Genomic DNA, 17,562 nt, shown 5'->3' on the forward strand with positions numbered 1-17,562 from the left:
GGAGGTCCCCCTCTTCGGCAATAAAGCGAGCACGGCTCGCCTGCACGAGGAGGACCCGCTCGCAAAGACTCGGCCCAGGCGGTGACTAGGTCTGGGCGAGGCGTCCCAGAACACGCGGTAGAACTCCACGGTCAGCCCGTCCATGCCCGGAGATTTATTGGTGGGCATGCGACGGAGGGCTTCTGAGAACTCGGCCAGAGTGAGAGGCAGCTCTAGCCGGTCCCGGTCGCCCGCGCTGACCATCGGGAGTCCGTCCCAGAGCACTTTGCAAGCGTTAGGATCGGTCGGATCCGGGGAGAAAAGAGCCGCGTAGAAGGCCCTGGCCCTCCCGCAGATCTCCGCCGGATCCGTGAGGGTGCCGTCCTCCGCCAGGAGGCAGGTGACATGCTTTTGGCCCCCTCCTTTTCTCCAGGGCGTAGAAGAAGCGGGAGCCGCGATCCATCTCCCGAAGGAGGCGGATGCGGGATCGAACAAAGGCACCCCGGGCTCGATGATCCTCGAGGGCACGGAGCTCCTCCCGCTTCTCCCGGCACGCTCCGCAGAGGGATGGATCCTCGGGGCTGGCGGCCACGCCTCTCCAGCTTCAAAACCTCCCGTTCCAACTGCTCTATCGCCGCATCCCTCCGTCGGCTGGCGCCCGGGTGTAGTCGCGGCAGAAGAGCCGGCGCGCACCTTCCCAGGTCCCACCATCGCGCGCCGAGGAAAGCGCGTCTGCCCTCGCCAGGCCAGCCAGAACTCCGGAAGGGCGCCACGAAGCCCACGTCCTCCAGCAAACTATTATTAAAATGCCAGTAGGCTGGCCCGGCCTCTCCGGCGCAGAGAGGCTGTCACGTGGCAAGGTGGTGATCAGAAAGGGCGGCCGAATGCTGGAGAGTGGGCTCGTGAAAGGTGGAAAGCGTGACAGATAAATGCGGTCCAGCCGGGAGTGGCGCGACCGATGGGCCTCCACCGGACGAAGGTGAAAGTCGAGGCGTCGTCCGGGTGGTGGTCGCGCCAGGCGTCCACCAGGAGTGGCGTTCGGCGATCTCCGGAGGGCGTCCGCTGCGGCGGGCACTGCTCGGTCCCGGCGGTCCCGTTCCTCGAGGTGGTGTTAAAGTCCCGCCGAGGACCAGGCACTCACGAGGATCCAGGGAGCCGAGGAAGGCGGACGCCTGCCGATAAAAGCGCAACCTCTCCGGGCCCGATGTCGGGCATAGGCGTTGATGAGATTAACCACAAGCCCTCCATGCGGACCGGAGGTGCAGCAGGCGGCCCGGCACAGCCTCGGCAACCCCAGCACCTCGGGCGTAGGTCGGGGAGAACAGGGTCGCCACTCCGCCGGCGAACCGAGAGGTGGCTAAAGTAGACCCTGTCCCCACTCCAGCCGCCAGCTAGCTTCAGCGGCCGGATCCGTATGGGTCTCCTGCAGGAAAACCACAGAGTACCCCGACCCGAAGGAAGGAGGCACCTGGCTCCTGCGAGACCCATCCTACAGCCCGGGCGTTCAAAGTGGCAAAGATGATCGTCGCCATGAGGAGTGCTGGGGATCTCGCTGGCAGACACGCCCACGGCCTCCGTCGAGCCGCGCGGCAATCCGTGACCAAACCCGTGGGGAGGAGAGAGTCACGGAAGAGGCAGACCCGCCGGTAGGTCGCGGCGGCCTGCTTCCCGGTCCCTTACCCTCCCCTGAGGGCCTTTGTGGCCCGGAGGATTAGATGGAAATCCCCACCGCTGGCGCGAGTTGGACTTTGTTACGGGAGCCACGGACGTCCTCAAGGAACGCCCGCAGCTCCTCCTCAGCGCATGGGGCGGGTAACGGACCGATGACCGTCCCCAGCGGGGCCCCGTCACAGCCCCGTGGCCCACCAAGGCGGGCAGGCAGGGGCAGACCCTCGGCGTGGCGTCCGATGGGCCGGCGCCACGGCCCGCCCGCTCCCCAGTTCAACAGGGGCGGCGGAAGGAGAGCAGCAGCCCTGATGGGTCAGAGCAGGAAAAACAACTAAGGCCGCTCCTGGGGAGTATCCCAAGCGGCAATGGCATCACGGGAGGTGGAGGGGACAAGAGTAGGGCAAGGGTCGGTTGGCCCACACCCAAGAGAAACCCCTGGGAATCGGGTCCGGGCAGCGGGGCATCGGCCGTCGCCTTGATGGGCTCGGCGGCCGTCAGCGGGTGCCACCCGCAGCCGGGATGATGGAGGATCCCAGGGGACCCTCAGAGGCAGGAGCAGAAGCGGCAGTCAGGGGAGAAACCGGGGACAGGGGACCGAGGTGAGGTCACTCAGATCGAGGCCCGCTAGTAAAGGGTCGTCCTCCCCGGTCAGACCCAGGGCCTCGATCTCCTCGTAGATGGAGGAGATCGCCGTCCGCCACCCCGGGGCCCTCCCGCCAACACCCGGCGACGCCCACCTCAGTCTCGCGGAGGCTGCGGATGGCAAGCGGGCAAGGGGGCTCCTCGAGGGCTTCCTCAGGAAGGGACCCTGGAGGAGGGCAGCGTCACCGTCCGGTGCTGCCACGTCGCGCCCAGCCGGCACCACAAAGCGGGCGTCGTCGGGGCAAGGCGGAAGGCTCGTCATCAGAGACCCCTTCCTGCTCTTCCGGGGCCTCCGAATCTGAAAGATGTAATGGGACCGGAGCCTTCCGCTTGCCCCTTCCCTGCACTAAGGACCAGCCCTCCATGGCATCATCCAGGGCTGGCTAACAGGGGTCAGGTCTGGGGGCAAGGGCAGCGGCTTAGGGACTCGGGGAGGCAACGGAGGGGCAACAGGAACGAGGGAGGAGTCTCCCTGGGGCGGGTCTCTCCCACGCTCGGCGTTAACTCCGCCGCACCCTCCTCCACAGCGGTGGACTGAGAAGGAGGAGGGCAGCTTCAGGTGCTGGGCAGCTAGGGGCACTGGCGGTGACGGGCCGGCGCCATACCGGGGCTCGGGGTCCCGGACGCTCCTCGTGCGGGCCAAGGGGCAGTCCTTCGGACGTGCCCCATCGCCCAGCAGAGGTAGCACCGGGCCTCCCCCGTTGAATAATGCACCCGGTAGCGGGCTCCCTGGTAGGGGACCACAAAGGACCCCTCGAGCGCCTCTCCGTCACACGCCGCCGGCGGCAGTTGAAGCTGCACTTGCCGGCGGAACGAGAGGACGTGACGGAGGGCGAGGTCCTTGCAGCCCAACAGGAGAGGGCTGATGACAGAAATAGGATGCCCCAGGGCAGAAAGGGCGGGCAGCAGGGCGGCATTGGGCAGGAAGGGAGGGACGGAGGTCAGGACCAAGCGGACCCCCAGGTCTTCCAAGGGCTCCAGGGGCACAAACACGCCCCCCACTGCCAGACCCGTCTCTACCGCTTCCTGGGCGGCGGCCTCCGACGCCAGGAAGAAGACCACCTTCCCGTACATTTTGGAGGCCGCCACAATGGCCGTGGGCCCCACTACCCTCGCCTACGCCCTCACATAGGTTTCGGCGTGGGGCGGCGGGCACCAGGAGGCAACGGACGCCGTGCTTCCTAGTCAAGGTGGGAAAGGGGCCCCGGCCGCTAGAGATGGTAGTGGAAGCGGCAGGCGGAGGAGTAGCGGCAGGCGGGGGGGCCGCCGCCACCTGGGCATATGCCCTGGGGGCCGGGGGAGGGACACCTGCGGAGCTGGTAGAGGGAACAGCGGGGAGGGATGCTGCGGCCGGTACCGGGACCACGGCAGCGGGGGCAGTCCCCGCCATGGAGGGCCTGGTCTTTATAGCTGGGCCCTTACCCTACTTCCCACCCGACCTTTCCGACCGGCTGGGGCTCCTCCGAATCAGAAGGGGCGAAGGACGTGGCAGCAGCGGACGTCTCCCCGATACTCGCCAGTGCCGGTGCCCCAGCGGGGGCAGTGGCAGGTAAACCGGCAGCGGCGGTCGAGGTAGAGGCTTGGGGATTGGACACGGGGGTTTCGGGAGGAGGCGGTGGGAGCATCGCGAGGTCTCCCGCGCGTCCCCGCCATAACGAGGCGGGAAGGGGACAAACAGCGAGGAGGGGAGGGAAAGGAGGCGACCACCCCTCCCGCTAGGCTGCAGGCAGGAGGAGGGTGCCAAAAGGGAAGGCTAAAGGGGCGTGGGAGCAAGCAAGGACCCAGGGGCGGAAGGGTGGCAGGTCACCGACCCAGAGGGGAATTCCGGCTCCTCTAGTTGCACTAGGGGACCAGGGGGGCTAACAACATTGGGGGGGGGGTGCAGTGAACAAGGGCAAACTCAAATGGGGGAAGGGCACAAGCGCATGGGAGGGGGCATGGGCGCACGAGGGGAGGGGCCAATCAGGGCTGGGGGATCACAGGGCCGGGGGGAAAATCAAACTAGGAACAGGGCAGTGGGACCACGGGGCTAGCTGCAGGGCTGGGGCAGGACAGTCAGGGCCACAGAGGAAATGGGCGGGGCAGACAAATGTGGCAAAGGAGAGGGGGTCAGGCCAAGGGGGTGGGGGTGGGGGGTGCGCCCACGGGCACTTGTGCAAAAAGTCAATGCAGCTGGCTGCTGCTGCAGGCCCAAATGGTGGAGGTGGGCGTGGCAAGCCAGGTGAGCAGCTCAGTCCCAGAGGCAGGAGAATGAGGCAGATGGAAAAACGCCAGCGGGGGTGGTGGAGGGGCAACGACGGTGGTGGGGCGAAGGGGACACAGAGGACCGGGGCAGGCTCCACGCCACACCCCAGTGTCCCAACAGACACAGTCCAAGCCCCACCACAAGAGCACAGTCCGAAAAATACTCAGTCCTTAGGTGCCCCCTCCACGGTGGCTTTCAGAGTCTCTACGAGGTCCTCCAGCAGCAGCAGGCAGCACTCTCCTTCTCCTCGGGGCTCCAGCAGCTCCTCAGCAGCTAACACAGCAGCTCCAGCAGCTCCAGGTGGTGGTCTGGTGGCTAGGCAGGAGGGACCCCGCCCAGAAGATGGTGGTGGTGGCTTCCTCAGCAACAAGGCCTGAGCTGGGGTCCCTCACTCCCTCCTCTGGGGAGCGGGCCAGCAGCCCCAAAGGGGCTGTGGGTGGAGCAACAGCAGCAACTGGGTGGTGGGGGGGAAATCTACTAGCCAGCCAGCAAGCAGATAGCAGAGAAAGGGGGTGGGTGGTGGTGTCTAGCCCAGCCAGGGGAGCAGCCGGAGCCAGAGCAGTAGCAGCAGTGAGGGCCCAGCAGGAACAGCAACAGCAGCAGCAGCCCTCTCCCTCCTACCCTCTACAGCAGAGGAGCAGAAAGGAGGTCTTCTGGCCACTGGAGAAAGAGTTTTCTGTTCCCTGAGTGACCAGAGCAGGGGCTGCACTACTCATCAGGAACCTGCTAGAACCAATTCAGGCAGACAGGCTGATTAGATCACCTGCAGCCAATCAAGGCAGGCTAATCAGGGCACCTGGGTTTAAAAAGGAGCTCACTGCAGTCAGGGAGCGGGGAGCCAGAGGAGAGGAAGTGCGTGTGAGGAGCTGGGAGCAAGAGGCACAAGGAGCTGAGAGTGAGAGGCTGTGCTGCTGGAGGACTGAGGAGTACAAGTGTTATCAGACACCAGGAGGAAGGTCCTGCGGTGAGGTTAAAGAAGGTGTTTGGAAGAGGTCATGGGGAAGTAGCCCAGGGAGTTGTAGCTGTCATGCAGCTGTTACAGGAGGCACTATAGACAGCTGCAATCCACAGGGCCCCAGGCTGGAACCCAGAGTAGAGGGTGGGCTGGGTTCCCCCCAAACCTCCCAACTCCTGATCAAACACAGGAGAAGTTGACCCAGACTGTGGGGAAGATCACTGAGGTGAGCAAATCTGCAAAATAAGCGCAGGACCCACCAAGGTAGAGGAGGAACTTTGTCACAATATACATAATTGTTTGCAGGATCAGGGCCTTTTTTAGGGCAAAAATAATAAGTTAAAAGTTGACTCCCTCCCCCACTGAAGTCAATGAGAGGTTTACTATTGACTTGATTGGTACCAGGCACTTACCCAATGTTTTCATTCAATGAGTTTTAACCAACAGGTTTTACCAGTAAGGGCCCCAATTCAGAAAAGAACTTTAGCAGGTGCTTCAGTTGATGCTGTTCTGGACAGCACGTACACTTGCTCAAAGAGCTGTCCTGAATTAGGATGAGTTCCTAAATTGGGACCATACATTTTTGTAAAGTTTTGGAACCCAGTTAATGTGACATAAATGAAGTTCCATTGTGTTTACTATTAACTCTTCAGTTTGCAGAGTTTGGGAGTTTTTTAAAGAATTCTACTGCTCACACACAAATCCAGAAATGATAAAGACTTTTTCTTTCATAGAGAGTTTCAAAATCAGTTTGTAAAAGGCAAGCTGTGTAAAAGTTCAGTGTCAGCTGATCTTCTAAATTGCCAACGTTACTACAGGTGGTTTATCTGTAAGATGTCAGGGTGTGAAGGGGAAAAAATGTTTACCTTGAGTAGCTTTATCATTAAAGTGAAATATTGCTAGGATGAGGAAACGCTGTGTGATATCTTGGTGCCTGTGTAGGGGAAATGGGCTCTGTACTAATGAGAACTCAACAAGCTCAGTCATTATTTCTCTTTTCCCAGCGACTGTCATTTTTGACTTGTCACCCTTTATATTTTCTCACCGATATAGAGCAATAATAGCTTGATGACCAAAAGAGCCTTGAGGTGTTGCTTTTGATGATCAGAAGGCATCATTACTGTTATATTTACATGTGGGTTTTGAGTGCTTGTCATCTGTTCTGCATTTTACATTGTTTTATGAACTACAATTACTATCTCTGATTTTAACTAGATTGTTTTGGTAAAGTATCAAGAACCTTAATTTTCAGCTACTTTCCTTTTTAACCTGTAGGAGTAAGATTTAAGACCATCTCTCATATAATAATAATAATAATTGGAGATATACCAATCTCCTAGAACTGGAAGGGACCTTGAAAAGTCATTGAGTCCAGCCCCCTGCCTTCACTAGCAGGACCAATTTTTGCTACAGATCCCTAAGTGGCCCCCTCAAGGATTGAACTCACAACCCTGGGTTTAGCAGGCCAATGCTCAAAACCACTGAGCTATCCCTCCCCGCAAATGCTAATAATTTATGATTGCTTCATGATAGGGTTAGAAAAAAAATGTGCACCTTTGTCTTTTTTTGATGTGGTTTGCTAATTTTCTATGGTTTATCTGTTTCAATATCCCTGTTCCTAATAGCCAATGGTACACAATACTGTTCTGAAGAAATACATAATGAGGCAGCAGACTTCAGCGAGAAGTCTTTTATAATATATAGATAGTGTACATAATAAGTAAGCACTATTATATACAGTCGTGATGGGACTTCTGTTTCCATAACACATGCTTCCCAAGGTTATATTGGTTATACACAACTTTGTTTGTTTGTTTTTTAACTCATAGCTTTAAAACTTTTTGGTATCCAGTTACCTTACCAAAAAGACCACAAAAAGGAAAATTTAAGCGGACGACAAGTGGTGGGATAGAAAAGAGCTGTGAATCATTTACCTTCAGTAGAAACGCTGAGCCTTTGGTGAGGTATATAAATGATTAGGAACAAAATTTGCAAAGGTCTCACTCTCCCACACACACAAGGAAGTTTTTTTTTACTTGAAAGTTCTTAATATTCAAGTTCCATTTTCAAATACTATGTCATGGTTGCAGGATCATTGAAGCGTAGGTTCTAGGGATTGGAAGGGTAGCTGGCTCAGTTAAAGGAAAGGGATAATATTCAGGTTGTTGGGGCCATTATGTGCTTGGGATAAAGGTCTGTCCATTTGATATGTGTGGGAAGGACAGCTGAGTGTGAGAGAGACGATACCAGTTGGTGAGGAACAGTGGTATTGGATGGTTTTGAGTGGTTAACTTGAGCTATCTAGGTGAAAAATATTATTTAATGGAGCTTTCGTATCTCGCACAACTATCTTCACATACACATCAAGTAGATACTAAGGACAGAAGGCCTGATCCTTCATTCTTGACTTGGGCAAAACTTCCAGTGACTTCGGTGGGAAGTTTGCATGAATAAGAACTATAAGCAAGATTATCCCCAAAACTCTAACTGGTTAATATGTTTTTCCTGGACTGGTACATGCGCCGTGTTTTATCTATGACATCACAACTAGTTACTTTGAAAATGGCTATGACATGAGACAGGATTCTGGTATGTGAAACAAAATTCAGATCTTTAGGAAAACTTAGACTTCCAAAACCATCACTCTAGAAGTACGGAGCCATTACATTACTGAGACTACCTGGAATGCAAGCCCACAGAAAGGTTTATCTTTACTGATAAGCAACTGGAAGATGGATTTTCTTTATTACATTTCAACATTTTGAACAGAAAGAATCCACTGTGCACATGGTATTGTGTTTGATGGGCAATAACTGAACTCACTAATCGCTTTCCAGCATGTGAGAAAAGGTTTAGTTGTATTTCATCTCAGTAATCAGTTGCATTCACCCAAAATACAGTAAAGTAAGAACATCGTCCATGACTCCCAGGATGATCATGGCAAAAGCTCAGGCATATTATGTAAAATATTTTATAATGAATGGTTGATTCAAGATACAGCTTTTAGACAAGAGAATGGATGCACTCTGGATTTCTGTGTGGTACTTCTTCAACTGGAAGGCCCATTTAATAGTCTTGCATCCGAAGAAGTGGGTATTCACCCACGAAAGCTCATGCTCCAATACATCTGTTAGTCTATAAGGTGCCACAGGACTCTTTGCTGCTTTAATAGTCTTAGTGACAGTCTTTTCACATGCAGGAAAGGGGCAGTATCTTGAAATATTAATTATATTTCAACTCATTAATGTCCTGCGTGACTGGTTGTCTTCTTCCATATCATGAAAGCCCACCATCCTTAAAATGGTAATTCTGATCAAAGTAATGTCCTTAGGGACTCTCTTCACTTTCAGCTGATATACTTTTTCACTGTACAGGTCTTCTTGAGTATTACTGAAGTTAAAGTTACATAGGGATCACCAGGTCATTGCTACTCTCTGTAGATGCTTTACTACTGTAGGTACTAAAATCAATTTAATTTGTCACGCAGCATTTCTCATTATGGATGACCTGCCTTTGCCACTTGTGAGTTACTTGCTTATCTTTAAATCAAGGACTGAAAAGATATATTTGCTGTAGAACCAAGGACTGATGTCTCTGCGTAGCTCTCGATATACAGTTGCACATTAATAGCTACGTACACAAAACCCATGACACATAATCCATAAAATAATATTTCTTATGGGATGCAAATGTTAATTTAATTTCAGTTTTATTGATTTTTACACACTGCCATATAGCAAAGAGACAAGTACATAAAACTAGCAATACTCTCTTTGGGCCTGATTCCGATATCACACCCGGTTTGCCACTACAATAACTAGGATCACAAATGGGGCCATCCGTGTATTAAGGACTTAAATTGTCAGAAAGGTGCTTCCTGATTCAACTAACCAGTATAAAATACTGTATATGGTATATTTGAATGTTTATCATGACTGTCAAGGGAGTCAGGGATGCTGTTGTTCATATTGTGCTGTAAATGTACATGGCACTGTGCAGGGGTTAAACTATACCTGCTCCAAAGAGCTTGCCACATGGAGCCCTCAGCAGTTTAATCCCATGCCTGTTGATGCGAATAGCAAAACTCCTATTTTTTTCAGTGGTCCCTGATCAGGCCTCAGTTCAGCAAAGAACTCAAGCCTGTGCCTGATTTGAAAGACATGAGTAGTTTTACTGATGTCAGTTGGACTGCCCTCGTGTTTCGAGTTGGCGTGACCTTAGACACCTTGTTAAATCAAGATCTAAATACACAAGTGGATGTACTATGTGCAGTGTAAATAAAAGAAAGTCAAGAATACTCCTTATAGCTGGGATGCTTTTAGGAAAGGGAAGGGGGTTTCTTAAGTTCTTTAGGCAGAATTAAGGGAAGGCAATTGCAGAACATTAATTTGTGAAATTATAGCAGGTATAAAGTCTTCACTGTGGGAGAAATTATGGCTGATAGTTATGCCGGGGTAAGACTCACAAGTAGATAAGACTGTAAAATGATTTCACAACCATTATCTAATAGCGGGCAGCAGAACCACTCAAGGCGAGGGGTAGAAGAGAAATCATCTAAATGAGTTTCTCCTACCCGCAGCAGCTTTCTGGGCATTCTGTCTCGTGGAAGAGGAAACAGTAGGAGGTGTCACAATATAACCCTAACTTATTAATTGGTTCATGTCCCTCTCATTGCATTCCACATCTGGGCCTTGGCAGGGTGAGTGGTATGAGTAGTAGTGCTGTCATGAGTCATACAGGGGGAATTCTGTAAATAAAAGATGTCACTTGTACTACTGTTTAGGCCATCCGTGTAAAACAATTAGTTCCCTACACCTGTAAGCCATGGAAAATATCAGAACGATTTGTGTGAAGGCATCTTTACTTCCAAATTGATAAGCATGCTCTTCGGCAACCAAGAGAAAAAATACAACCTATGTCTGAAGGGAGGCAGTGTGGCCTAGTGGATAGATCACTCGCCTGAGACTCAGAAAACCTGGGTTTTATTCCTGGCTCAGCCACTGGCGGCTGGATGACCTTGGGCAAGTCACTTTTATCTGTGCCTCAGTTTCCCCTCCATTTGTAAAATAAGAACAATGCTACTGATCACCTTTATAAAGTGCTTTAAGATCTACTAATGAAAAGTGCTATATTAGTATTAGTATTATTATGGCCTGGTCAAAAGCCCTTTGAAGTGGGAGTCTTTCCATAGACTTCACTGGGCTTTGGATTAGGCCTTTCAATCATGAAATTTTTATCTCCTTTTCTCTCTTGTCATGAGGGAAGGGAGAGAGACTAAATTAAAAAAGCTTACCCACTTCTACCAAGTTTACTATGAAAAGTTGGCCCAGTGTTGAGGACAGTGGAACATGTGGCGAGAACAGAATAAAGCTTTTGTGAAAGCTAAATTACGTTGTGCTTTGTGAATGACTCTTAAAATGTTGGAAAACTGATAAATATTCAATTTTCTTTCAGATATTGTGGATGCTTTATCAGATCCAAAGAAATTTTTATCTGTCATGGAAAAAAGAGCAGACCAGATGAGAGCTATGGGTATTGAAACTGTAAGTAGAAATTAATTATGAACGTAGGCAAAATAATTTCATGTAGTGGTCAATGCAAAATACAGGCTTCACTTTACAAGAAATACTACCACTGCAATGAGATTTGGGCCACAATGTTTGGTCAGTTCTCCTGTTGATAAATTGGTCATTAATGCAAGTTATTCTCTTAGTCTCTGTTTTCAAATATAGAACTGTTCTACTCTTAAATACATGAACATGTGTTGTCAGATTCATTAAAATATCCTTCACTGCATTTCCAAATATAGTCACAGTCATGAGGGATTTTTGTATCAGTCACAGCAGCACATCCATGTGTCTAAAATTAGAAAGGAGCCATCCTTATTAATTTTCAGTAAAAATAAGTTATAAATTCTTCATCTGAAAATAATTTTTGTCTAGAAGTATTAGCAAATATATGGGGAATTTTCTTTAAAAGTAAATGACTTCATTTCTTTCCCCCCGCCGCAAATGATATTTTGTAATACTGCTTTTTCCAGAGTGATATAGCTGATGTACCAAATGACACCTCAAAGAATGATAAGAAAGGAAAAGCTAATAATGCCAAAGCAAATGTGACTCCTCAGAGTAGCTCTGAACTTAGACCAACTACCACTTCCAGCCTCGGACCTGGGATGGAAACTAAGAAAGGTAAAGGAAAATGAGTTTTCTCTCCTTTAAATGGTTTAGAAGGACACTAAGAAGTAGTACCTCATTGTTTTCAGTTTTGTACTTCCTATAGTTTCTAATCCCTCTGAAAAGCACAAAAAGTAACATCTTTCTCTACTAGTGGTATCTCTGTCCACTTGGCAAATACTCTTCTATCCATATTGCTCTTGGCACAGAAGCCAATATGGTTGGATTTTAATAAATGTCATGTTTGTGCACCAGTGTAGTCAGTGTTATCAGCAGGAACGTGCATGACGTTGGGAACAATATTTATTAATGATCTACTAGAGTAGGACTAGTGGGGAAGGCTGTTTTCTTGTATACTTCACACAAATTTGTTCTAAAAATTCCTCAGCAGAGTGGTTGATTTAAATAAAAAACAGGTACTTAGGATTCTGTGGGGATCCCCCATCAAATTAGAAATGTTTTAAAGTGTGGCTGTATTCTGAAAAGTGTCTGTGAAACTGGCTTTGTGGGCACCCATGTTTGTTGGCAAATATTTCCATATCAAATGTGCTCAGTTTATAAGCAGATAGGTGTTTTTCCCTAACTGCTTGTCCTGCAAAATCGTCTTTGAGAACCAAGTAGGTTCTTTCTCTCTCACATATCATCACAGATGATAAAGGGTCTGTGGGGTCAAATGGGTTTGCACAGGTATAACCGAGTGAAACTTGGTAAACATTTCTGTTAATGTGCCAGAAGGAATAGAATCCAGCTCATTCTCTGGTGGCTGCCTTGGTTTTTCAGGAATAGCACAAGTAAAAAGCAGCACAAACTTATTTTTGGCATGAAACTTAGCAGGTAGGGCTGAATACACAAATAAGCAGAGCTGTTGGGAAAGAGGATGACATTTCTATAGTCACTTCTCAGAGTAAAGAAGGTCATGTTTGGAATCTAAAGTACTTCATTCTCCCTATACCAGTAAAACAATCTTTTTGTGAATTAGGGTACTCTGATATAAATGTAAGAAAAATGACCTATTGAATTGTAGACATTCATATTGCATCACAAAAGTGTGGTAGTCACCTTATTGTATATTAATTAGGAGTATGTGTGAATTTTCAGTTACTAGGCTGAGGAAATATATTTTCAGGCTGATTACTGAAAAATCATTATTCTTAGTTGAAAATGTAGTTCAACACATAGAATAACAAAGCAGTAAGCATGAATAGGTAGTCCGCGTTTTAAAATAAAATCTGAATATCTTTTTAGATCACAACATTGTGCAGCACTATTTCTGAAGCTTTGATTTCAGTGCTTGTACATTTGCCATCTCCTCTGCATCCCCCTTTTCTCTCCTATCCACTTGTGGAATAATAGAGCAGGTCATTTGTGACTATCCGTATTATCCTCTTACATATTGTTATTATTTGTTAATACCTGCATCATTCTGCTCACACTAAAATGCACAGTTCACATTGAGGTCAATAGAAGTTACACATCCAGCAAAGTGAGGGAGCCTGAGGGAGAAGTTCAAAGGCACAAATGAGAGCTAGGCACCCAACTCCCATTGACTTTCAACAGGAGTCAAGTGCCTAACCTCCTATTTATATCTTTGAAAACTTCCCTCTCTGCCTTTGTGTCTTATAAGGCACCAGGCACATTTATGGTGCTAACTCAGAAATACTATATTATTGGGGCTGAATGTTAAGGTCCTTAGATTAAAATTTCACCCGTTCTACAGAAATTGTCTTTATTTTGCAAGTTCTGAATGTTGTTCAGTGGACTTCACCTTACAAGGCAGATAATCCTTTGTAGGACAGATTGGATTTTACAGTTAAAAGACACTAAGGCCAGGTCTACATTATAAATTTATATATGTATAACTACATCACTCAGAGATGTGAAAAATCCACACCCCTGAGCAATGCATTTATACCAACCTAACACCCAGTGTAGACGGTGCCAAGTGGGGCCTGCAGGGATCTGTTCTCGGTCCAGTTCTTTTCAATATCTTCATCAATACTTTAGATAATGGCATAGAGAGTACACTTACAACATTTGGGAACAATACCACGCTGGGAGGCATTGAAAGTGCTTTGAAGGATAGGATTAAAATTCAAAATGATCTGGACAAACTGGAGAAATGGTGTAAAGTAAATTGGATGAAATTCAATTAGGACAAATGCAGAGTATTCTGCTTAGGAAGGAACGATCAGTAGCACACATACTAAATGGGAAATGACTGCCTAGAAAGGAGTCCTGCAGAAAAGGGATCGCGAGAGTCATAGTGGGTCGCAAGCTAAATATGAGTCAACAGTGTAACTATTGCAAAAAAAGCTCTCAGCTGGAGTATTGTGTCATGTTCTGGGCATCACATTTCAGGAAAGGTGTGAACAAATTGGAGAAAGCCCAGAGAAGAGCAACAAAAATGATTAAAGGTCTAAAAAACATGACCTATGAGGGAAGATTGAAAAAATTGGGTTTGTTGAGTCTGGAGAAGAGAAGACTGAGAGGGGACATGAAAACAGTTTTCAAGTACATAAAATATTGTTACAAGGAGGAGGGAGAAGAATTGTTGTTCTTAACCTCTGAGGCTAGGACAAGAAACAATGGGCTTAAATTGCAGCAAGGGTGTTTTGGGTTGGACATTAGGAAAAGCCTCCTGTCAGGGTAGTTAAGCACTGGAATAAATTGCCTAGGAAGGTGGTGGAATCTCCATTATTGGAGATTTTTAAGAGCAGGTTGGACAAACACCTGTCAGGTATGGTCTAGATAATCCTTAGTCCTGCCATGAGTGCAGGGGACTGGACTAGATGACCTCTTGAGGTCCCTTCCAGTCCTATGATTCTGTGATTTTATGTCGACGGGAAGGCTTCTCCCATCAACATAGCTGTTGCCGCTCGGTGGATTAACTACGCCGACGGGCAAAACTTTCCTGTCAGTGTAGTAGCGTCTTCACTGAAGCGCTACATTGGTGCAGCTGCGCCACTGCAGTGTTTGAAGTGTAGTCCTGCCTTAAGGTAGTTAATTAATTAAACAGTATTTCATGAAATGTTCGGTCAATCACTAATATATATAAGAATTAAGGAGGGGCTTGCCTGTTAGATTCTCATGGGATAATATTGACTTTGTTTTTTCAATATTAACATTTAAAATACTACTTTGTAACTGAAAGAATGTTATGATATGGCAGTGAAAACAGCATTTGCCAGAACCTAACATGAGGTCAGCTGTGAAATTGCACACATGGTCTGCTCTATTTCTGAGCAAGTGATTTTTACAAACTCTTTTCTTGTTCTTGTTTGACACTCAAGTTGAGAATGAAAGGAGATTGGAATGCAGCTCTTGCTTTATTTTCTCCTTATCCCAATAAGATGGTGGATGGTGCAGTACAGTTGAAAAAAAAAATTAAACATACCTTTCCCATGTCTCAATAATTAAATTATTTTAAAATAGAACTCAATTGGTTGCTTGTTTACATTTTAATGTGACACACATTAATTACTAACAGAAATATAAATTGTGGTGAAGTTAAATACAAAAACTGTGATATGTGTTTGAAGTTCCAGATAAAATGTATTAATGTCTTTTAGGTATAGAACTTATTCCTCAAGTGAAGATAGAAGATTTAAAGCAAATGAAGGTAAGTTTGGGCATAAACTTTGCAAGATGATGTATATATTTGCAAACAGCAAGATTTTATCTGGTGTCAGTCATTATGACTACAGGAAAATTGATCCAAGTTCCTTTTTTGTAGGCATACATAAAGTATTTAAAGAAACAACAGAAAGAGCTGAATGCTTTAAAGAAGAAGCATGCCAAGGTATGATCATTAGAGCTCTAAGAGTTTGGGGAAACACACTTAGCCAGCAAGTTCACTCACTTTAAAAAAGTCACGAAGTTTGTAAGCATGGACAGATTTTAATGGTAGTCAACGGAAAAACTAGGGATAAGTAAATTAGATTAGCAAGAAATGCATGTTTATTTTAGCCTACACTAAGGACACCCTCCAATAGGCAGTTTTTCCCTTGAGCACTGTTAAATATCCCCTCAGCTTCCAGTACAATGTTGTTTGACTTGTATAAAGAGCAAAAGACCACCTTTACTAGATAATGATTTCTGCTAGACTTTTAAGTGATTGTTTCTAAGTCTTGCTGAGAACGTTGAGAATCAGCTAGGTGGAATATGCTGTATCAAAGACAGATAGTATAGGAACAGCATGGAGAGAAAGTGTAGGTGGGGAGAGTAGTTGAAAAATTAGATCCCTTCTTTGTGGGTAGTGACTTTTTGCTTGATATTATTGGCAGTAGTGTCCAAAGTATTGGTCCTGTACCACTATGCTCCACAGCATACTCAGTTCCCTCCTGCTCTTAGTGGGTCCCTAATCACTCCTGGTATCAAAGGAAACATAACAAGTGAAGAAAGTACTGAGGTGCTGAATTTGGTCCCATTCTGGTGGCATATGTAAGCACCACTTGGCTTTATAGTCAGCCATTCCCTTGTTACCAAGTGTTCTTTGATATCCTTGGATTCCTATGCTGCAGAGGACTCATTTTCACTACATGCTTGGATTGATATATGTAGCTGATCATTTTTAGTGTCAGAAGGTTCATCAGAAACCTGCAGCAGCATCTACTACAAGAAAAGTCCTTATATTTACCTTCATGACCGTCGGTGGTGGCTGGACTGGTAATGGTCAGGGAACTAATAATAATACTAAGCACTTCTAATATAAGGCTTTTCATCTTCAAAGCACTGTATTAAAATTAAGTAATTAAATCTGAAGGCCCCTAGCCCCCCATGAAAGAGGGAAATAAATGTTATTCTTTTACACAAACTGAAGTTTTGAATATCCAAAGTCACAAGAGAGTCCGTTTTAAGAGCTAAAATTAGTACTTCTGTACTATGGTGATGGGCACCCTTGAAGTACCTGAAACATCTAGAATAGATCATGTGTTCTTAAATTCTTTGGTAGTGAGGACCCCTCACCTCAGTAGAGTGAGTGTCTCTTGGACCCATCCAGGCCCTTTGCAATCCATTGTGCTATCTCCTCCCCAATTTGGGATTACACATTATCCCTGTGACAATTGCAGTTATTGTTTGCACAGAAAAGTAATATTAGGAAATCATTTAATGTATTTTAGCGGTCTTATAACACACTGTAGCAGCTGGAAGGAAGGAAGAGAGCCATGCAACTCTGCATTGTTAGACCCACTGAATCCAAGAATTACTGCCAGGTCCTTGGACACTCCTGACCATGGGCCCCCTAAATTTGGAGGAATAAGTAATGTAAAGGAGATTCTTACCTTTTGTTTTACAAAAGGTTTTCTATCCCTTTTCCTTACAAAGATGGCCTTGCAAACATAAACTGATATAAACTAATTGCTGACTTTGCAAGAATAAGCAGCGAAGCTCCACTTTGGCAGTAGAAGGCTTACTAACTAACCATCCCCCCCCATCCTCTGCATGCCGCTTTCCATGTAAAATGAGTCCAAAGAATCGTGCAGCTAACTGGCCCCAAACCCCTTAGGCTGGTATGGTGATGTGATAGCGGCATAGGTTATGTTGAAAACATGGGGCTAGGAAAAAATACGCTCTTCTGCAGGCCTGACCAAAAGTTCTAAAGCCAGCTGTGTTCCTGATTCTCAGTTCTGTACTCGGACCGATATTCCTCTTCTCTTTCTAATGCCTGGTCTGCACCAGGGGAAAAGTGTGAAAAATTTCCCATCATCCTAACATCAATTCAGCTGATGAAACACAGGGATACATTGGGAACACCCTAAGTTAGTCACACCACTGGCCTTTTCAGCCCCATGTCATCTATCCCTACTCAGAAAGTGTCAGCTGTGATTACACTGGCTACCCTAAGGTTCCCAGTATTGGATACAGCAGCTCAGCTGAACTGTGGAAAAATTGTTAGT

The 17,562-nt window shown here is 47.3% G+C and overlaps 1 protein-coding gene across 2 annotated transcripts in view; it reads left to right on the forward strand.

Moving 5' to 3' along the window:
* Positions 1-17,562, forward strand: part of PLCB4 (phospholipase C beta 4) — a 407,328-nt gene that overhangs the window by 346,521 nt on the left and 43,245 nt on the right. For both annotated transcript variants that reach the window (XM_039530679.1, XM_039530678.1), the window contains 4 exons: positions 10,944-11,032; positions 11,530-11,680; positions 15,235-15,284; positions 15,399-15,464. In XM_039530679.1, coding sequence (XP_039386613.1) covers positions 10,944-11,032; positions 11,530-11,680; positions 15,235-15,284; positions 15,399-15,464 — 356 coding nt within the window. The remainder of the gene's footprint in view (positions 1-10,943; positions 11,033-11,529; positions 11,681-15,234; positions 15,285-15,398; positions 15,465-17,562) is intronic.

This window comes from Mauremys reevesii, linkage group 3 (assembly GCF_016161935.1).
Source record: "Mauremys reevesii isolate NIE-2019 linkage group 3, ASM1616193v1, whole genome shotgun sequence".
Lineage (NCBI taxonomy): Eukaryota > Metazoa > Chordata > Testudines > Geoemydidae > Mauremys > Mauremys reevesii.